The sequence below is a fragment of the Plectrocnemia conspersa genome, unplaced genomic scaffold, assembly GCF_051122295.1.
Source record: "Plectrocnemia conspersa isolate PC_06_02 unplaced genomic scaffold, ASM5112229v1 ptg000005l, whole genome shotgun sequence".
NCBI classification, from domain to species: Eukaryota; Metazoa; Arthropoda; class Insecta; order Trichoptera; family Polycentropodidae; genus Plectrocnemia; species Plectrocnemia conspersa.
In genome coordinates, this window is record NW_028277169.1 from 10,442,439 (window position 1) to 10,466,546 (window position 24,108).

Here is a 24,108-nt window from a genome sequence, read left to right on the forward strand (position 1 = left end):
CGGATTTTACTTATTTACAGCTTTCTGTTATGTATAAATTTAGTTTTTCGCGTGAGATGTAATTTGTATTCGAAAGAATCAGAAATAATTTGGCTGCTTTTAAAGAATCTGTTAAACATTTCTTAAGCTAACAATCGATTGTTATAAATGTGCTATAATTTTACTAGTCTTTTTGAATAAATCAAACTCTTTAGTTAGCGTCTGATATTTACTATTATTGCCAATATTTCCAGAACTTTTTCATTTTTATTTTATATATTTTGCAAGGGTCATATTGTATATTATATTATATTTATTATGCTATACGAACATTAACGAATATTCGTAAAATATTCGTAAATAGCAATTAATTTAATATTCATATAATTGAAAATCGACGTTAACAACGATCGTCGTTAGTATTTATTTGCTGTTATCACAAACAACAATATATTGTTTTTTAGCTTGGAATGTTAAGACGTGTATTTATTAATTAAATTTTCATTAAAAAACCCCTGTTTAATCAGATATACATTTAAAATTAACTAAATGCGTTCCGCCATTTTATTTCATAATTGCAGTTATTTACAAATTAAAAAATATTGTAACTCCGTTAATATAGATCCTAGAGAAAAAAGTAAAAATATAAAAAATGTTGTAAAACATATTAATTGATTAAAAAACTTAAAAAAAATGTTTTTATTTGTTTTTGTTTATAAAAAAATCACTACGCGGCTTATATGAAATACAATAATGCAGTGCATTGACGTATAATAATTGAGTCGTCTGTCAGGAGATCCCCATCGCGTTTGTCTAACAAAAGGGAAAGCGCGACCGGCTTATAACAATAATAGAGTACCCTGAAAGTCGTCGAATATGATCTTAATTCCCTATTCGGGGATGATAACAGCGCCGCGTTCGACTCGGAACGATATCGTTCCGGCGCATAAAACGAATCCGGTTCCCCCTATTTACATTTCGGCGAAAGGTGAATCGGTATAATAGATAATTTAAAAGGTTACTTATATACGCATTGATATCTCAATAAACGAACGGAGGAACCGCGACAAATCGCGCGCCGATTGGTTATCGAGCGCCACCCCGCTACGCGATTCGAAAGAGATAAAATGTTTATTGCGTCGCGCGAGCTGCGAGCGCGAGCGAGACGGGAGATGATTTGTAGCGCCGTCCGGCGTTTAGACGGATGGCTTTTATCATCGCGCGAGCGAGCGAGACGTCCATATACGTTACAAAACAGGTAGTAAAGAAATAAAAGTCACTTTTATGGCTTCTCACTCTATTCGGCGGCGATCAGCATGTGACCGTTTTCGGGGTACTCGAGCGACCGTTCCGGGCTACTTGATTGCATTGTCACGTTATAAGTTACTTATATTGTTGTTTTTGCGCAAAGTGACGTTTAAACAAATCGAACAATGAGACGTAATCTTATTGTTGTCGACTCAAAGGATAGATGATGGCGTATTGTCGTTGTTGAAGACCTTGCGGTTTTTGGTGTTGAAGAAAAAAATTTGGAAAAAAAAGTTTTGTTTTGGTAAAGTTCACGTGGTCGCGTTATCAGTCGTACGAGTGAGAGGTACCGGGGAGGGACGTCGAAGAGGGACGGATAGCAGTGAGATGAGGGGGGCGGGGAGCGGGGAGGGGGCGCCGGTCGCGGCGCGCGCTCTTCAGTGTCCTGTAAGTCTCGCGGCGGTCGCACGCGGCCCGGAGTCGCTCTTCTCTGGCTCTCGTGTGACCGGACCATCGTATCGGAACTCTTCCTTGAAAAAGATAACGAGAAATATCTTTAAAAAAATTAATAATAATTGGCGCACAACTGCTAGGACAAAACAATTACAAAGACGCGTTTGAAACACTTTTTACAATCAAAACACGTAAATGTCAGTTCAAGTTTAGATTTTATACGCATGTTAAAAACCAGCGAAAATTTCGCAAAAATTGTGCAGTTTTAAATGTGCATCAGCGGATGGATCTCCGCTTCGATTGAGACCTCTCGGGTCTTGCGGTGAGACTTAATTTCAGTTACTGTAGAAGACTTTGAAGACAACATGAACTCATACTTCGAACAGAGCGGCTTCTACGGCTCGCACCATCACCAAGGGGGCGCCGGAGAGCAAGCGGCTTATCGCTCCTTTCCTCTGGGATTGGGCATGGGAGCCTATGGAGCACAACATGCGCTTCAGCGACCTCAGGAATCTCCTTACGACGCTTCGGTAGCAGCGGCCGCTTGCAAATTGTACGCGGGAGAGCAACCTCCTGCGTACAAACCGGACTGTTCAAAAGACGGTGGACAGAACGGATACTCGGATAAGACGTGGGGCAGCGCGAGACCCGCGGCTTGCACCCCTGACGCAAGAGCCTACGGACCGCCCTTAGAACCGGCGTCACCCGGAGGCGGCGCCCCCAGACCTGCAGCAGCCCTGGCCTCCTGGAACACCCAATGTTCACTCGGCGGAGGAGCCCAACCAGTACCGACGCAGCTACATCAGCAGACCGCCAACCACACGTTCTACCCCTGGATGGCGATAGCAGGTCAGACTCCAAAATTTCTGAAAAAAAAAATATAAAATTGTGTAACTCGCGATGGTAAAAATCGTGCATTTTGAATCGTAGTGAAACAGTGCCAAAAAAATGTTCCACATAAAACCACACAAAAGTCGTAAAACGAATCGCCTAAGGGCCGTGATATATTTTTTACATCGACTTGAAACGGTAGTAAAATAAACATCAAAATGTCGTAAAGTTTTTTCGGCTACTTTACGACAACTATTCATAATAATTTACGACGTTATAATTGTTAATTAAAATTTTCAACGCTTACTAATTGAGCCATCAAAAAGTTTATTTGGCTATTAAATATTTTAGAGATGTTTTTAAATATGAGCAATAATAGTGTTGTAGATTGAAAGTGAGTGTGTGTAATTGTTATTTGAACGTTTGCGTACGCACGTGTCGTGTGTGGGGTTCCCTAGCGCATCGCGGTCATTAGCTGTTTATTAGCGCCAGTCGGCTGGGGACGGTCGTAGCACGTGGACGTAGACGTAGCTCTCTCGTAGTATATGCATGTGGATGTAGGTATAGGATGCGAATGGTCAACATCGCGAATAGGTCGTGACATGGTCGGAATGTCATGCATCCTCGTTCGAGTCGATCTTGCATAATCGAGCGGTGCCAATTTAGACCGCTGGGTTTGATAAACTTTGAGGATCGCAGAACAAAATGCTTTGTTAGAAGTATTTAAGCTATATAAAAACTCGATAGTAAATTTAATCGTTAAACTCCTTATAAATAATTTTTATTATATACAAGAACTCGATAGTAAATATATTACTTATTATAAGTAAATACTTATTATTATTCGAAATATTTATATAAAATAAAGCTCGTAGCTGAAAAACTGAGCTAATTTCATACAAAAAATAGCAAATAAACTGCACAATTTTTAAAAATGATTTTATAAAACATAAGCGATTATTTTTGAGAAATAAACATTCATTGTAGAATATCGTTTATTATTTTTTTATAAGGTAAAAATATATTTTAAACATATAAAAATGTTCTTCAAAAATATGTAAAATTAAAAGGTTATTTAAAAAATAAATAAAAATAACACTATTTTTTTATATATTATATATATATACTATATACATATATTTAAAATTTATAATAATTTATTATTATAAAAATATATATTGTATATGTACTAAAAAAGTAATAAAAAGAAAACTATTTATTAGAATTAAATTTATTGCACAGTAGTCTTTCATTTTTTATAAACCTATAAAACCCTACTACGTGTAATACGATAATTTTTTAAATTAATTGTTCATTAAGTACAGTAACAAACATATTAAAAATAATAATTATTTGTTAAATAAAATGATTACCTAACTACAAATGGTCAGTAAAAAATCATTAGAATTTATAAAAAAATCTGAATTATAACTGCTTTTGAATAAATTTTACATATATTTTTGTGTTGAATTTTAATTTAACTCATGTTATAGTATCGGTTATTTATTTTAAATACTAAGAAAGTAAAAAATATACAATTGAATTTTTAATATATTTAAAGTAAATAAAAAATGAATTGTAAAATAATCTTATTTACAAGCAGTAAAAATAAAATATCAAATCACCCCATTTTTTTATATACAGGAACATACATACATAAAATAGTAAATATATATTATTGATTAGAATAAATGGTTATTTACAATATAAGTGGTCTATTAAAAAAATAAATAGAATTTATAAAAATATACATATTTAGGTATTTATATAACACTTTATGATTTCTATTGGTAGTTTTTAAGAATATTGTTTAAAAATATGAGAACTTTATAAATTATTGGTTTTCTAAACTAAGAAACTGTTTAAAAATTCAAAATTATATAGCACTTTATTCGAATACTTGAGACACTTTAAAATCAGTATTAATTAACAAATATTTAACAATGAATGTATTTTTTCTAAAACTAGATAGAATTTAAAAATAATAATAATGTGATTTATTTATGTATATTTTATAAAACGAAAATAATTTAATTTACAAAGAAAATTACATCCCATATCGTAATATAAAATTGATTATTTACAATTTATAAAATATGCTTTTATTAGTATTGGTTTTATAAACTAAGAAAGTAAAAAATAGCATAATATAGTCATTTACAAGTAGTATTATGTATAAAAAATTAACGAATAAATTCTAAACACTTGTTAATACATCTTTTAACACACGAACAAGCATTTTTGCGATCATTTTCAATCAAATTGTCGTAAGAATATAGTATTATGTATAAAAAATTAACGAATAAATTCTAAACACTTGTTAATACATCTTTTAACACACGAACAAGCATTTTTGCGATCATTTTCAATCAAATTGTCGTAAGAATATAAGATTAAGGATCTTATTATAAATATATTTTTGTTAGATGAGAATAAATTAGAACTTCATTAAAGTGTAATTTATTGCAATTTTTTTAAATAAATCTTATAAAACATGAATTAGCATTTTTGAGATTATTTTTAATATGTTTACAAATTTTAAAAATCTTACTTAAAAATTTGCACTAATTTTAGAACAAAAAATAAAATAGCGTTTTAGTGGAGTTCAATTTACTGTAAAATAAAATGAGTAAAATATACAATTTATACAATTTTATAATAAAAATGCATAGAATTTACAATTTTTTATACATAGTATGATTATTTAAAATTCTGGATTTTTAAAAATAAATCATATAAAACATGAACTAGCATTTTTAATGAAAATATCAAAGAAATAAAAATATCTTACTTAAAAAGTTGCACTAAAAATATATTTTTGGAACATAAAAATAAAAAAACACTTTTTAGTATAATTAAATATACAATTTTACTGTAAAAATGAGTAGAATTTATATTGTTTTATTATTTAAAGTGCTCAATTTTTTAAATAAATAATATACAGGACTTAAACACTTTTCTAAATAACTTATTTAAAATAAATATCTTTTTATATTTTAAATTTTTTTACATATATTAAAATAATACTAATAAATGGTTATTATTTTGAAAATAACAGCATTTAAAATATATTGTGAATAAAAAAATATATATCATTTTATTAGACATTTTTAAGAAAAACTTTAAAATTATCAAAAATAGTAACTATGAATGTAGAAAACTGTTGGTTTTTTTTTTAAATAAACCGTATTAATTCATATTAAAATATTAGTTATTGCTTGAAACACTAAAAATAAATTAGCAGTTTCTTTAAATTATAAAATAAACTTATTTACAAATAAAAATGTATAATTAAACCTAGATAATAAAAGTTCTGAATTTTTCCAAAATATACCTATATAAATCTGCTTAATTTTTTTAATATACAATAAAAATATTAATTTTTATTAATATTACGAGTATATCATAATTATTTAGAACATTTAAAAATAACAGCATTAATTAATTATAAATAAATTTTTGTGAATTTTATTATGTACGACATAATCTTTTTCTATGAATATGTTTCGATAAGAATTTTAATAATTAATAATCTAAAAAATCTTAGATATATTAATTCGAAAGTTCATGTATGTGCTACATGTATCATAGCAAAGTTTGGATGCTGTGAAAGGCCCCGGGGCAGATCGTGTAACCATTACTGTCTACACCTCATTCACTGGTCCAACTTTGTCCTCTAATAATACAGCTATGCTCGAGCATTTCTCAAACTTTGCTAAAACAACCTCAGAACGATAGTCGACTCAATTTTCTACTACCATTCTTTTAGGTTCGAAATCAAATTTATTGCTTTTAAAATATTTGAGAACCTTCCGTCGGGCGTTCAGGTATGCAAACCGTTCTTTGATCGGTTATCCAAATTTGTTGGCAACCCATTCCATGCTAATTTCATATGAAAAAAAATAACAAAAAGTCTTGTAACCGTGGTGTGTCTTCGATGTCGTTTTATTGATAAAATTACGCGTACACAATCGCTTCGGACGTGAATCGTTTGCAATAAAATGTTAATTGATTGTTAATAGCTTTTCGGAAGCAGTTCATTTTTTTATTATTTATTTCTATAATTAAACGCTTCGATTGATTGAGCACGCATTGAACTAAAAAATACACCTGTATTTAGATAGTATGGGTCAAAAATGATGCTTGTTATTAAAAACGTTGCAATAATACCGACTATTATTTAAATTATAAATCCAACTGTTACCACTTATTTATAAAGCAAATTTACCAGTTTACAGTACAATAAACTCAATCCCCCATTTCTTTCTCTGTAATTCTGTATTAATTGTAATTAGTTTTTTTTAATTTATTTTAAAAAAGGTGTACAAAAATATTCCAAATTAACTTTGTTTTATATGTATATTTTTTGTAAATAATAATTTATAAAAAACCCCGATTGAAAATATAGTTTACGCATAATAAATATTAGTTTTGATCAATTTTGCTAACATTCTAACGAAGTTTATTTTTTGTTTTTATTAATAAAATAAATTAGTTTGTTTACAAATTAGAATCTAAAAATATGCAAAAATTCATTGAATCAACTATATTGGTTAACATGTAGGTACGTACTAGAAACCTGTTGGAATCTAATAAGAACCCAGAATACCACTAAGCGGTATCAATATGGGAATCTGATTCGAAACGGACCCATTATTGTTGCACCTGCTCTTTCACTCCTAATAGGACAGGGAAACCCCCCTATTTTACAATGGGATTATTTTTTTACCAGTAGCCCCTCGAGTGAATACTCTACTTGCCGCTAGAGAGCGTAGAAGCACATTCATTCATCGTTTCTTCTTATTTATTTTTTGACCCAAAAATGTCAGCGATAATGTCGCGACGATTATGCGTTGATTAATATTTATTTTTTGTTAATTTATGAATGAGAAGGTCATTACGAATCGTTCAAGTGGTGAGTTATCGTTCGTCTTTTTGATTAGGAAGACAAACTACGTTACGGAAGCGGAGTGAGTGTGTATGTGTTATTTTCTTCCAATTTGTGGACCGAGAACGACCAATTTGGTCGAACGGGTTAAACCTGATCGATGATGATGGTATGATCCGAATTCAAATCAGGAGATCAAAATCATCATGACCTCCCTTTCTAGCTACAAAAGAGCGACTGCACGAACTTTCGGACGGGCCGGCGCGTTTATTAATAAAAATTCGATTTTTTATTTATCGATAGACGAGAGAGTGTATATAAATCACGATGCCGGATAATATTTATGGACAGGGGAGTTCAATATTTTGTTTTAAATAGAAAAATAAAAATATTACACCAGCTATCAGAAATGTAGATTATTCTCCATATCTAAAACTTATTTGTCAAAAATATTTTCTCTGACTTAAAATATGCTAAACGATACATTACACAACTCTAATCATTCTATTGTTGTCGAATATTAAAACTATATAATAATATCATATAGAAGCCATTGTTCTAAATTTTTATGCAATTAATCAAAAGCAACCGAATCGAGTTTCGGGCGTGGCTGGTTCTAAGACACAACTATACCTATCAGATTGAGGCCAACTAAAAATGGTAGTATGCATTTATAGCTTATTTATTATTGCGTTTCATAACATAAAATAATTCTTCACACATTGTAAATATTAAAAAACAATATATTGCATTTAAAAGCACAGCGAATAATTTAATACTTCATCTTCTGACAAATTGATTCACGACCTGAATTTGTTCGGAGCCCTCATACCTGCGACCTTGCAGCCAAAAAAGGTAAAAGGACTAACACACGATGCGATTTGCTTTTATCAATATTGTACGATAAATTTATTATTTATATAAATATGTACAATGCAATCATTTCACATACTCACGTCTGAGGTTTTTTTGCTCAAATAATACATCATCTCGTATGGTGAGTTTTTTTATTTTCTTCCGGCCCAATGATAGAAATAATAACTGCATATTATTGCCGCGTCGTGTATGACGGTTGGACGCGTAGAGCCGCGCTTCTCAAACTGTGCCAAGTTGTCGAACCTGCCAGACGCGATGCAGTCGACTGTCATAATATCATATTTATGGTTATAGGAACCAGAATTCTAACGTAGAATTTTGTAGGTCAGCAACGATATTCAAGGTTGCCCGCGAGTAAGCTTTGAATTTATTAAGCTTTATATTAAATATTTTATAACAAAGTGTTTTAACCAGAAACACTTCGAAGACTTGAGAGTGACATAAAGAAAGTATATACTCTAAATTTTTGCGATACGGTGCCGAAGATGCTCAATTTCGTCATGAGGAGCGCGTGTCACTTTAACAATTTATTGACGATTCGCGTTCTGCGTGACCGTCAAATATGCGAAGTACTCCTTGTTTTTGGAGAGGGCTCAAATTTATTAAAAGGAGTACGGATCATATTTTTTGCTATGAGCTTTAAATTACAATTCATTGTATTATCGATGTAGCGTGTACTCAATGAAACACTTTTTAACCCTTTAAATTCCAGCAATTAATTAGTAAGTCAAGTTATTTCTCTTCACGCGTCAGTATCTCTTTCTGAAAATAAATAAAAAAATACTTGGTTTACTTATAAATGAAGCTAGTAAAATAATCTTTATTAATTAAAAAATTGTTTTAAAAAAGTAATTTGTTCAAGTGGTTAAAATTGCTGAGGGGTAGTGTTGATGTTCGGCGTTTTTCAGCAAACACTGATTCGTGATTGCGTCCCTTCTTCTTCCCGCTGAAGCCAGGGTGTCAGTACTCACGCGAGCCATTCAGCTACTCCACCAACTTGACAGACACAATGTCGTTTTCAACGATAGATACGAGGAGCTGGAAAAAAAATATGTGTGATTATAAAAATATTTTTTAAACCTGTGCCACTATATTTTTTTAAATTTAATTTGTAATAAGAATATGTGTATGTATAATATTGTGTAAAAAATAGCACTACTTCTTACATTATTTTTAATAAATAAATGCATTTAATAAAATAAAAACTTATCATGTAGTGAAAAAAATATAATATCGTATATTACCACTAATAAATAGTAATATTATTATTTATTTTGTTACACCTTATTTAGTCTTCAATACTGCTAAAAAATAATTAATAAACGAGCTCGTGGTCAAAAATTCGTCATGGCAAACTCTTACATAAGTTTTTATTTACTCGTTAAATTAAGCAATCAATTTTATTTGTTAATAGTAGCCCAAAGGTTTAATTAAAGACTTCCAGGGTCAGTCCAATTTTTTTGACATTTTTTTGAATCTCATCTTTACTGCATCGAGGAAATTGATTACTGAATATTTTCACCCGATAATAAGATACAGAAACTTCTATTAAGTTGCATTACATATTTGAAGCGATAGAAAATTATCTAGGGCCGTTTTATAACCCAACGCTGTTTCGCTGATGAAACGGATACCTTCCATTCTGGAATATAAGAAGCGTCTCCTCTCTGGATTTTGCATAGTTGCCTGGAGACATTTTTCACTGTATCTTTCGCCAACTTTATGATAGTGCACTACATCTAACCCTTATAAATTTTTTTGACTCTCGACACAGAGCGTCATTTTTTTTCAATCTAAAACAGTTCAGCTTTAGTGTCAATTGGCCCATTTCATGCGTGATATACGCAAATCTTCGAGCAATAACGTTTTTGGCAAGTATACGACTGTTGTCCACATTTATATTTTTAATAAATAAATTGAAAAAACTTACTGGTTAAAATCATGCCAAACTTACGCCTATCACGTAGCACATTCGTTTTCACCAAGTGTAATTATTTTTACCCTTAACCCGATTTATTGCACCCATTCCGACATTTTTTAAAAAGGCCTTTAAAGCAAGGCCGTGGAATCGTTTAAAATTTTATTGAATTCGACTCCGATTTTACCAATTTTAGCAAGATTATTTTTGCCAGGATATGAAAATAATATCAACGATATTCTAATTATAAAATAAATATTTTAAGCAAATAAAGACCACGTCTACCTTATTCACATTTATTGCCATGTATAATGTTATACTTATAAACAACACAAAAAATAACTTCACTAAAAAATGATACAAAATATAAGTTAAGTAAAATAAAATATTTATATTGAATAAAACGATACATTAAAATAAATAAAAATAATAAATTTAATATTTATATTCGCAATGGAAAAAGCTTGTTTCGTTGGTTTTATTTTGCCAAATTGATTAAATCTAATCTTTAATAATACCAAATCTAATAATTTAATCTGTTCCATCTGCGATTTAAACTGAATTAGAACTTCAAAAAATGATTACTTTAGTCAGCGTTTATGGAAGCTCTTAAACCATATTTGAATATTGTAAGCGCAGAAAATAAACGATTTTTAGCGCATTATAAAAAAGAGTCGATTTTTTTACGACTCCGACTCTTTATAAAATATCACAACTAACTCCGCAACTTCGACTTCACAGCTCTGTTTTAAAGTGATAATTGGTTATAACCAAGATACTGTAAATTTTGTTTGTTAAAGGTATACACAAAAATATCGTATTTTTACTCAAGCTAAATTGTGCATGATTTGTAATTATAATTTATATGATCATCTACTAACTTGATAGGTAACCACTCTAAAATAATATAAAAATTTAACCAGTGATTACGAATATACAATATCAAATTGTTATGATTTTTAAAAATGATGCGAGTTTTAATGCATATTTCGATATGAACAAATCCAATGGGATTCGTATAAGAAATCATAGTTCATGATATACTATAGACAAATTAATTGTTTTAAGAATTAAGAAAATATATACAACCATGTGTGTACACGCATTTAAAGTGTGATACAATCTAAACGTCTACAGGGCGTTTCAACCATTTAATTCGCATAAAATAATTGCGCCGCGTCTAATTTTCGCAAATTAGCAATTCAAATAAAGCGAACGTTTTCTTCCTCTTGTTGCCCACGGATAGATGCAAAAGTATTGCCGAATCGTTCGAGACAATGAAATATTGTATTGTGTTTGGGCTGGAGAGAGAGGGAAAACAATTTACTATTAGCGTTGATGAAGGCACTTTAGGTATAATTAATGCCGCGTGTGTATGTGTGTATTTGGTGGGTGAGTGAGTACCACACCCACGTGTCACGCCGCCGTGACTAAGTTATGCAAAAGCCTCAGTTTAACTATTTAAACTCGAAATTGAATTAAAGCGTTCGATTAAAGTGATATATCATAATTCAAAATAATTTATATTTTATATATTTTTTTAATAAAAAATGTTGAGAATTCAATCAAAGATTAGGGCTGTGCAAGATTGCAGTTATTTGATAATTTGCAGTGTTCAGTCGAACTTGTGGAGTTATCGCAGAATGTGCTCTAGGCAATCAGGAAAATGCGAAAAACCTGATTCAGAGATAATCTCGTATTGCACGTAGTTCACAAGATCATTGAATAATATAGCAGACGTGTGTGAAATTTGTGTGATTCTAATCAGTTTTGTTTATGGAAAATGTTTTAGTAATATGTGTATTTTCTGACAATAATAAAAACATATGATTATCATAATTTCTTTTAATTAATTTTTTTTTAAATAAACGGTCAGTAATAAATACTATTATTGTATAGCCAGTAACTTTTTGATAAACAACTAACATATTTATTCTTTTCATATTATACATACTAATTATAATATTTGTGTGATTTTTTTTGTATAAAAAATATTTTTAATTCGATTTCATTTCATGTTATAACAGCATTATTTGAATATAATGTAACTATTCGTTTATTTTAAAAATTGGTATGTAATATAAAAACAGACCCTTTAATATTTATTGAGTAGAGTAGCGTGGTCCGTAAAGTGCTTGACTGATAATCCAGAGTCGCGGGTTCCATTTCTGCAACATAATCAAATACTTTATTAAAGCAACTCTTTAAAAATAATAAATACTTATTTAAGTACTTATAAATAATATTTGACTAGTAAACTATTAATACATGGTTATTAACTTTGTCACAATCTACAATTAACTTTTTGATAAATGGTCAGTAAATTGTCAATATTAACTAATATACAAAAAACTTATAATACATTTTTAATCGTATTTGAAAAACTATGTTAGTATATAAATATTTTATAATCGTTTTTTGTTGAAACAGGCAACAATTTAAATGGTCAGTTAATTTTTTTAAAATTAAACTGTCAGGAATATTATTAATATATGGCCAGTTAATAATTATAAATTGTCAGTAACTATGTCATAAACGGTCAGTAATTTTTTTATGAACTGTTAGTAAACTCAGATTGCCGCTTTAAACCGAACATAGCGACAATAACAATATTTATTTTATTTTTTACTTAAATTTATAATAGAGATAAAAATATATGTATGTGATTATCGTCATTCTTTGTTAAAATATAACAACAACAAAAAAGTTTTTTTAAGAATAATACGGTCAGTAAAATCGTTATTCAATGCTACAATAATATTTTTGCACTTAAAAAAATGCATTATTTTTAATAAATAATAAGAATTATTAAAATAAACACCAAAAATAGGTAGCACCTAAATCAGAAAATTTGTCATAAACGGTCAGTAAAACTCTGATTGCAGTTAGTAACTCTACATAGTGATAATACCAGAACTAATTAATTTATATTGTATTGTTTGTTATACTTGTACTTATAATTTTTATTACATTTTTATCTAATGACACAATCTCTGTTAAATTTTTACTAACCGTTTATATCACCGCTTTAACCGATGAGTACACAGCCATTTAATATTATTATAAAATCTTCACAACTGAGTAAAAATTATTGAAAAATGGTTCGACAAATGACTAGACTCTGCAAATCTCACTAAAAGCGTTGCAATAATGTCTTATTGTAAAAGGAATAAGGCTTTCGTTCATTTTTAGACTGTTACTTTAGATTCTAAACTTTCATAGATATTGCATATAGATAAATTATTAAAACCAAAACAACCAGAGCAAAACTATACATTTTCTTTTGGCGCAAAAGTTAAATGAAGATAAAAAATACTTATCTTTAAATCTATAATAAGACTTATACATACCCTTTCTCAGTTTAAGGATACATATTTAATACTCAATAAAACTTCAGTAATAACAAAATATTTCGTTAAGAATCGGGTCAATTGTTCCATGGTTTGTCCGCAACTCGACGTTACACAGTGATTTAAAAATAGCTATCCAAACTGAACACTGATAAATTAAATGTAAAACACCGCGAGAGAATAAAACTTCTTAATACTAATAATAAAAAATTAAACTACTAGCTTATATATAAAAAAAATACTAATCCCGTCATCATATTATTTATGCATTTTATTGTATAAACACCAATTCTGTTTATAATGAAATTAGTAAATTAAAAATACCGAACGTGTACGTCGGTCGCTTCGTTTTAAGTATCAAACGAATTGTTTATTAATTAATAACGCATATATAATTTTGGAAAAATGTATAGCGTGCGTTGGCCTGTAATTGCATCATACCTGTCGAATATTAGAGAGAGATGGGTGTAGAATTTATATCCTACCTCCTTGTGAGTGAAAGGGATGCCTTATTTGATTCCCATATATACTATATATAAATATATAGGTAATTTACGTTTCGCCACGGAGTTATGAAACTCTTTATAAATATTTTTTGCCACTATTATTATTATTGCTAAATAAATAAATATTAATTATATAGAAATTGCAAAGGTCTATAAATTTTAACGTTCGCCACCGAAGTCGCATTATCAATTTAATACTTTTGACAGGTGACAACGGCCGCCTTAATGTGTGCAGTATCTTGCAGGGGTTATCAAATAATTATGTAAATTTAACATGTGTAAGCGCGTCATAAATATTTATCATTATTGTTCCGAGCGTCAGATTGTGGCGTCCTTTTATGTATAAATAATATATTCGATAGTCGGGAAAGTAAATAAAATGAGTAAGGATGTGTAGATTTTTTTTATGCTTAACGCACTATACATTAATATATAAAATATGCTACTTGTAATATCAATAATTTGTTATTTTAATTAGTGCGAATTATTTATTTAAAGGTCAATAAATGAACAGTATCTAAGCGCAATTAATAAACGATAACTCTGAACGGATTTCACGATCCAATTATGGTTAAATATTTTTCCCAACAAAGCACCACTTACTTATATACCTCGCGGTGTTTTTTCGATACGAATCAAAAGCTAATTTCAATTTTGATTTTCTCGCTAATTTGCATCGCCCGTCACGATATCGACGTTTGATATTAAAAAAATCAAATAAAAAAGCATCGAGGTTCGACTGTACGCAACACACATACAAACATCCCTTTGGGTTCGTGTCTAGCAATACATTATTTTTGCCCTATACATAACGCTCTCAGTGAGTCCAGGTCGCATCTAATAGGGTGACCATGAATTATTTTTATGCTAAAAATAAAGCAATAAGAATATCACTGTCGTTAAAATGTTATTTGTGCATCGAGTGCTAAATAATTGATTTTAAACTCGACTGACCCGCGGGCTGTAATTAAAGAATGGACGCCATACCAAAGAGAAGTTATGTGTTGCCTTATATAAATTAAAAATCAACTCTGAGGTCGATTTTAGATCGATTAATGAACGTCGAAATTTTAATAATAACTTCCTAACTTGCCATTTGGCCGTGGGTTGTAATTACACCAAATAACACATATGCGTTTCTTGATAAAAGTGATACGTATGTATATATTTTTATAATTATAAAAAAATATGCACGCGCATTTTTATTGCAACTGGCAATTTTAATGTCACGCCAGCTTGCCACACTGATCCAAATAAGTTTGACACAAAAATTATATCTTGTCAAACGAGTAGCGTTGTGTATAGACACTGCATTAAAAAAATTTAATTGCCCTATCGACAGTGTCTATAATTCAAATTGGCGACCGTAACGTTTAAACATTTTGTAACATTAACATTAATAATAAATCAGTGCATTAACATAAGCATAAAACAGCACCGATGTTATATTAAAATATCACACGTATCATTTAGCATAAATAGTTTTAATTTGCACTTCGATCTTAGAATAATGTTTTCATAAAAAGTATATTTACGATTTGTTATGATACGATTAATAAGCAAGATTTTTTATTTATTTAATTATTTGTAATGTGCGTGTCTTACATAATAACCTCTAACACAATGGTACAGTCGATTCTCTGCCCGTACGACGCTTAATCGGTTACCCGCATCATTCAAATTTCGCCGCACTTGAATTATTCATCGCATATAATTTATGGTTTTGTACTGTACGGTGTGACGTTGAAGGGATTTCAGTAAATATACGCATATAATACGTACACTTATTGTAACACAAAAATATTACATTCATTTTTTGTAAACATTTATCTATAATAAATAAAAATATTCTAGTTTTAATCTATCACAAAAACCTCATAATGAAACAATGATTTAATTATTTTTATTTTAAATATGAATTTTACATCACCGATGTATAAATGTGAATAATTATTGTCTATGTGGGTAATTGTCCGTGTGAGCAATTCTCACCAAACAGATTTTTTCTTATTGTAAATCTTTCATTGTAACATAACACGCGTTAAAATGAGGGTAACAAGCAATACCTACAAGTTAAAAAATAAACAATATAAATATTTTAAAAAGTACGTATGTTTTAAAATAGACTGTATTTATTGTGTTAGTAATTTTATTTGATTTAGTATAACTTAAACAAATCAATTTATAAACGGTCAGTAATTGTATTTATTATCATAGTTCTTTGTAATACGACAGGCGTAAAACTAATGCGTTAAAACAAGATTAGAAAATGAATATTTCACTAAAATAAATATTTTGCTAAATATATTATGAACAACATAAATATTTAAAAGAATAATTAAAACAGTGAATTTGATTTGAAAGAAATTATACACATTTATATTTGCCGTTAACCCTTTCAATGCCACATATTTTTAATGGTATGGGATCTGCCAGCTACGATTTTTTTATTAATTAAAAAATATAATTAATATATTATTCAATACATTTTGTTAAATATTTGTGCACGTGTGTTTGATATCTTGCATAATTCATAAAGTAGATTGATCGATTTTTAATCGGATATCAATTTATTATTTTATATGCGTATATTTAATATTATTTTTTAATGATTAGTATACGCATTAATAAATACATATTAATTTGTGGTCACCCTGCGAGACGTCACCGACCAAATGTATCATAAGTCGAGACGCGCGGAGAAGGGGTGACCTAGCACGGGGCCGACCCAATTAACCGTCCCGTTCTTTTGCATGATGGATGATGCTCACCTCTCTTTCGCACCCGTTGCGCCAGACAAGAAAAATGCCCTTCCCCCACCTAATTCAATAGTATTCACCAATTTTAATGGCCGCGATCAGCTGTTTCGGATATAAGGTTAGTGTGACTTGAAAGGGCGCTAGCCAGTTGCTAGCCTTTTCTATGAGCGCACAGTGGGTCATTCATTATATCTGCGGTTTTAACTGTAAACAAATCATGAATCAATTTTAGTATTATCAATTATTTATTTATCAAATATTTATGTATCATATAAAAATAAATAAATAATGAAGTTGAACAGAGAAGAAAAAAAATATAGATTATTTTTATAATTTGTTTTCATTTATTCACAACTAAATAATAATTTCTCGCATCTAAATTAAAAACAATCTAATTTGTTTTTCTACCTTTCACATTTTTTTGTGCAAATTTAATATTTTTTAAATTTAAGTGTGTTTAAAAATAAATATATGTTATATGCAAAAAACATATTTTCAAGATATTGAGATCAAAATTATCTTGTTCCTTAACAAATCTGCATAGTTAAATGAATATAAATATACTTATCTACACGTATCTATTTATTATTTATTAATTTAATACACGTGTATATTTATTACTTATTAATTTAAACCTTGTTTATTTTTTTAATATATGATATATGCATGAAACATATTTTCAAGATATTGAGATTAAAATTATCTTTTTCTCATAAATCTGAATATCTAAAATAATCATAATATATTTAACTACACATAGCTTTACTTGCAATTAAATAAATAAATTTATTTTCACAAAAATATATTTTTTAATAAAATAATACATGTAATAGTTAGAAATTGGGAGAAAAAAATAAATATAAAAAATACGTATTAAGTTTATTTTTATGATTAGTAATTAATTATTCACTACTAGATAAATATTTCTTACTATCTAAATTAAGAACAATCTAACTTGTTTTTCTAACTTTAATATTTTTTCTGGGTATATTGAATACTTATTAAATATAATTATATTTGTTTTTTTAATAAAAGAAATCCATATATCTAAAATAATCAAAATATATTTATCTTTACATAGCCTAACTTGCAATTAAATAAATAAATTATAAAACATTTTCACAAAAATATATTTTTGAATACATAATATCAGGGTTGTGGAGTCGGAGTTGGAGTCGTGGAGTCGTGGTGTTTTGGCCGGAGTTGGAGTCGGAGTCGGAGTCGTGAAAAATGAGCGACTCCGAGCATTTTTTAAATGATGAAATTTATGAATTTTTAATTGCGTAATAATGCATGTGTATAGCGTATGAATATTAAACGTGTAGAAAAACACCAAAAATACCTGATAAAATCAAACTTTTTTGAGTCGGAGTCGAAGTCGGAGTCGGAGTCGGAGTGGAGTCGTGTTGGTGGTAAATATCGGAATCGGAGTCGGAGTCGGAGTCGTGTTTTTTTTTAACGACTCCACAGCCCTGCATAATATATTTAATATATTATATGAAAGTCACAATTTCAAATACACTAAAATTAAGAAGAAAAAACAAAGATATAAAAATGCAGTTTTAGGATTAGTATTTATTTATTCAATACTAGATAATAATTTATTGCCTTCTAAATTAAGAACAATCAAATTTGTTTTTCTAACTTTCCCATTTTTTCTGTGCATATTGAATATTTATTAAATTTTATCGTGTTTGTTTTTTTTCAATAAATGATATATGCAAGAAACATATTTTTAAGATGTTGAGATTCAAATTATATTTTTCCTCACAAATCTGCAAAACTCAAAACCATCAAAATGTATTTTTCTACATACAACATAATTTTTTTGAATAAAAACATTTTTAATTAAACATTATATTTATTAGTTTATAATAAAATTACGATGTAAAATATACTTGAATGAAGAAAAAAAATAAAAATATAAAAAAACACATACTTTTCTCTAGGCGGTAAAGCGGTCGCCCCATAAAGCCATCGATATGTCTTGCTCTTAATTAATTATCCACCTTTAATTGATTTACGGTAGCTCAATGATAGTTAGCTGAATACTTTTGTATCCAGTAAATTGTAAATCACTCTAACCGATAGATAAACAATTAATTTAAATTTACAATGCACACAAAAAACGCATTTTTGTCTTTTTGATTCCGGGTTAATCCTCCCATTTTTTAGAACAATCTAAATCAGATCTGGCTACCTTACAGTGTTGTATAGGTTTCCGTCTAGACTTAAGATATATTGCGGGGCAAAATAGCTCCCTATCACATCTATTCTTATGTATATATATATATGTATATAAAAAAAGAACTTAAGATTGTCAATCAGAACTTTTACAAGGGCGTTAATTGGTTTAGTTAGTAAATATATATTTTTGTTTAATGTTATTGCGAATTTAAATTGCTTTTGATGATATTCGCCGTAAAAATACGAGCGTAGCAGATTTATAATGTAGTGAAACTGCTGCTCACCGGTATTACGATAATGCTTGGTTTCCAAAGGTAAATGCATGGAATTTAATATGGAAGCGATGTCGGCTTACATTTCATTATTTATTTCCATCGCACGTCACTAACGTTTATTTATATAAACGATTGTTAATTAAATCATAACATGGTTCAAAGTTCAAAGCGTTTAACTAACAACTATCGATCGATCGATTATGTTTATTAATTTATTGTACGGTTCGCTGCTATTATTATTATTGTATATTCATCTTTAGTTTATCGCTTATGACGTAAACAATAAATAGATTATACTAAAGCGGTGATTTATTGCAAAAATGTCATTGTGTTTGCGTTTTTCAATGTGTTCCATTGTCTTTTCACACCAGTCGTGCGCTTTTTATTTTGTCCAATATTGTACAACTTTACCTGGACGTATGAATAAAAAAAGCCACAAAGGTTCAGGCGTATTATGCCTTAAGAAAAAAAACACCTGAAAAGAAGATGTTTCTATAATGATAATGTTCTCCCAAATTCATAGACGGGATGATTGGAAAAGAAGGAGATAGACGAGACCGTTAACGTTTTTTCTGTATTCAGAAAAATGATGTATGCGCCCATGGACCCTGAGCACAAAAAATGCATAATAATATAATTATGTGGAGGGTGGGTTCTATGTGTGTTTGAAAATTATTCGTACTTCAGTTTCTCCCCTCGGCATGGACGGGTAAGACGCATCATCGGAGTTTTGCTTGTTTTTGATATCTTCGCTGATTGAATCATCACCACCGCGAGACAGGATTACAAAGAACGTGAAATCGCGTTTTGTGCATGTCTAATGTGTATTTGAGTGTATCGAAGTGCTATGGGTATATTTGTAAGGGCAGATGTGCGTTTGTGGGGCGGCCATGATGGATTTCATTATTAAGGGTGGAAGGGCTTAATTCATACACTTTTGAAATCGCATATAAGCATCTAACTAAAAATTGTAACAGTGACTTTATTTCATTTATATACCAAGACCGATGATGATGTCATAAGATCAACGACTTTTTGTTACTAACGGCTATTGTTGGAATTAATAATTATTGTCTTGTGTCGCAGTTACAATCTCAATTAATTCTGTCTCCATTCTATTTACAAGCTATTGAAATACCTATATATCATATCATTAAAATCATTAAAAGCAATTTTATTTCAAAACAATAAAATACAATCATGACAATAATTAAAATATATAGATATAAAAATAAATTAAAAAAGCCATGATACATATTTTTACAGATGAATTTTTAAATTTAATTATTTATTTATTCGACAGATTTAAATTTTTTTCTGCATCTACATTATTCTTAGGACATAAACTATTTTAAAAAATATATAAAAATATTGTTTTTAAATAATTTCACTTAATTATGAATGCGACTCGCATGGCACATTTTTCTACAGTTGAAAAATAAAAATCTTTCTGTATATAAACTATTCATTGGAAAAAAATTATAGTAATATCTGGATTTAAACAAATTTTAATGTATGCTAAAAGTAGGTTTAAACAAATGCACATACACTTTTAAGAATCGAGTCTCTGTCAATCGATTAAATAATGGTATATTTTTTTAATAAATAAAAAACATCTTTTTCTTTAATATTTTTTTAAAAAAAATCTTGCCACTTAATTATAAATGCGACTCAAACATTTAACATAATGCGTGTTTATACTTATGGCTCTTTTACATATAGTTACTACTAAATTTGCCATATTAAAAGCTCTTTCCGCGCCTAAAATTGATTGTATATAAAATATTATCCTTTTTTATAAAATTTATAAAAATCCACTTTTAATGGCCTCAGTTCCTTCGCTTAATAAATGAGTAAAGTAATAAGTTGTTCATTCAAATTTGTCTATTCTATTAATTAATTTAACATAAATCTTACCTACATAATTAAATTGAGCTTTTATCTTTATATGTTAAGAACTACATATATATTTCATTTTTATTCAAGCTATTATGTAGGTATTTTATAAAAAAATATTAATCGCATAAAATAATATCTAAATATTTACAGATTTATACCACGATTGAGACAAACAATTAGCCGCAAGATCTGAATAATTTGTTATTAAAAACGGTAAATATCTAGATTTGATTAATTGATTTTTATTTGGGTTATAAATATGTTAATAATATTTACCTTTTTTATAAATATATAGAAATGCAATATTTGATTAAACTATTGAAACTTGAAATTATACATGGCGTTGAATCGTAAAAAAATTATCTTATCTTAAGATGTGTCAAATTATTTTAGTGGGTTCATAATGGTTTGACACACGTAGTGGCTTTTGCAGTATCGAAAGATGCTAAAACAATATTTAGTCCACATTTAGTTGTAAAATAACGTCTCATTTTGTCCAGTGTTTCATCCACTACATTTCTTTAATTTCATATTTCATTACTGACCCTATAAATTAGCACATACATTATTCATAATCGATTGGCATATGGTAAATCTCTAGATCCTTCAATATATGTACTTATAAATAAAATTATAAAATTAATTGTAGGTATTCTCTGATATATTAGCTATTAACCTGCATTTTTGAAGTTGATATGATTTAATATTACGTATGAAATTTTTTTTTTTGTAAATGTTTTAATCTTTTTGACGGCATATAATCGGCGTATGTGAAAAATGAATACGGTTTTTCTATCTAAATGAAAAATAATATAATATATTTTTATGTATTTTTAACGTCTTTCCGAACAAAGAACACTCGCAACATGAACGCCCAAGGTGGGATAGTTCACTTGCATGCGATATATTAGTGAAATGTGTCCATAAATCGTCTTGTTTTGCTAAAAACGGAAGAGTGAAAGAATTTCCCTTGTTGTGCGAAATATCAAATAAAGTCTCGGTCCTACTCAAACACGCATATATCAAACGGAATTTTTAAATAATAGCTATAAAATATTATACGTAAGCGAAGCCTATTGCTTACACACGAAGCGGGGACACATATCCTTAGGTATATAAATTTATTTATTGCACATGTGGTATGTGAGAAAAATGACGTTATTTATATGGGCGATTTTCCACTTTATTGTTAGACATATTAGATCAATATATTTATGTGTATATATTTTAAAAATCAAATTTAAAATATAACCAAAATTAATATCGAATCAATCATTCCAGTATCGCTCTCACCACTGGTAAGATTGCCCCTTTATCGTCACGGAGCAAGCTTTAACTGTTTTTTGAAGATTATTACGCCATTAAACGAATTAATCGCCCAAAGTTACCACCATCAAACGGCAGTAAAACACAACTAAAAAAAAACACATACCTACCGGCTTTTTTGGGTGGGTGCAGCAGGTGTATTTAAATTTTAAATCTGACATGGCAGTCAGACTGAGTGTGTGTTGTAATAAAAAGTCTATAAAAGTCTAGTAAACACCCAATAAACCGGCGTATGGCTAGGCACGTTTCGTTCTAAGCGTTTTCCATGCAAAGTATTGCCGTTCGTGCCGAAACGGGCGTTTAACGAAAACTATCTTTCTTTTTCTTTCGTTTGTGTATTGTTTGTGTATATGATGTAGAGTAGTAGTTTGCGAACACACGCGGCTAATAGAAAATTTTGCTTTCGGTAGATACACAAAAGCAAACACAGACGAAGAAAGAACAGACGCGAGTATAAATAATCGCAGTCCGTAGTGTCTGAAATTGTGCCAGAATCAAAAGCGTGCTTATCTTTCTGTTAATTTATTATTAAAATTGCACTTCAAAAGTTCTAGTTTATATTAAAATTATATGACCAATTTTTAAATATAAGCTTATAGCTAATTGTTCATTGTAACAAACATATATATATTACATTAAGATTGTAATAGGAATATTATTTTATAAATTCACAACTCCATACTATATTTATTTTCATATACTCAATTTCTTATACTTATTTACCTTTAAATTAACGGAATTTCTAATACTATTAAATTTATAAACACCTTTGGGTTTAATTTTTACTTTGATTTTAAATTTTAATTCAATATTTTTTTACATGTACACTAAGTATACATCGCCGGAGTGAAAGTATTTTTTTTCACTAACCGTTTAATGAGGTAAAATACCATGTTTATTCTCAATTATCCTGGTGCTTGAAATAAATTTAATTTAATTCATTTAAAATTTTGAAATCATCTTAAGTGCATATTATGTATTGCGGAAATGCACCAAGAAATTATAAAATTCATCTTTTGATGATTGAAAAAGAAAAAAAAAACAAATCTTTTAAGAGGACTGAATCAGCTTTTTACAATATCAGTACCCTTCCTCATTAGTATTAGCCCAGATAATTAAAAGTATACTGTAAAACTGTTCTTTAAAAACAATTTTTATCTAAAATTAATATTAAATATTTTATATTATACTAATTATCTAACATATTTATATTTAATAATCATTCAGATTTAATTTAATTTATATATAATAAATTCTTCCTTTAACCACCTTTATATTACCCAATTAATTATTTATGTTATCAACACATTAAAGTATTGTCTGCAAACAGATTTAATTTACATTTTACTACATTACTTATAGTATAAATAATACATATTATAAACAATGATGGTCCTAATTTGGGTCGCTGTGGTACACCGTGAGATATTACTCTCTCTCTTTTGAATATACATATATTATTTATTTTAACGTTTTGATTTTTAAATAATAATTTATAATGCGTATTAATTTACACCTATAAATATAATAATATGACTGTATAGCATAATGCAAATTAATAATTAGTAGTCAATAAATTAGCGTTGCACAATCTAATAGCATAAACGTAAACA

At 29.0% G+C, this 24,108-nt stretch overlaps 2 protein-coding genes across 4 annotated transcripts in view; both read left to right on the plus strand.

Annotated features, from left to right (window-relative positions):
- LOC148234831 (uncharacterized) overlaps positions 1–24,108 on the plus strand; it is a 144,468-nt gene that overhangs the window by 30,314 nt on the left and 90,046 nt on the right. The gene's annotated exons all lie outside the window — the stretch shown is intronic.
- The window catches only part of LOC148234832 (homeotic protein ultrabithorax-like), a 193,527-nt gene continuing 170,697 nt past the window's right edge, over positions 1,279–24,108 (plus strand). The window contains exon 1 of one of the 3 annotated variants that reach the window (XM_088185470.1): positions 1,279–2,529. In XM_088185470.1, the coding sequence (XP_088041596.1) occupies positions 2,046–2,529 (484 nt within the window). In that variant the 5' untranslated portion in view covers positions 1,279–2,045. The remainder of the gene's footprint in view (positions 2,530–24,108) is intronic. The other 2 variants (XM_088185471.1, XM_088185469.1) reach the window with 2 other exon arrangements.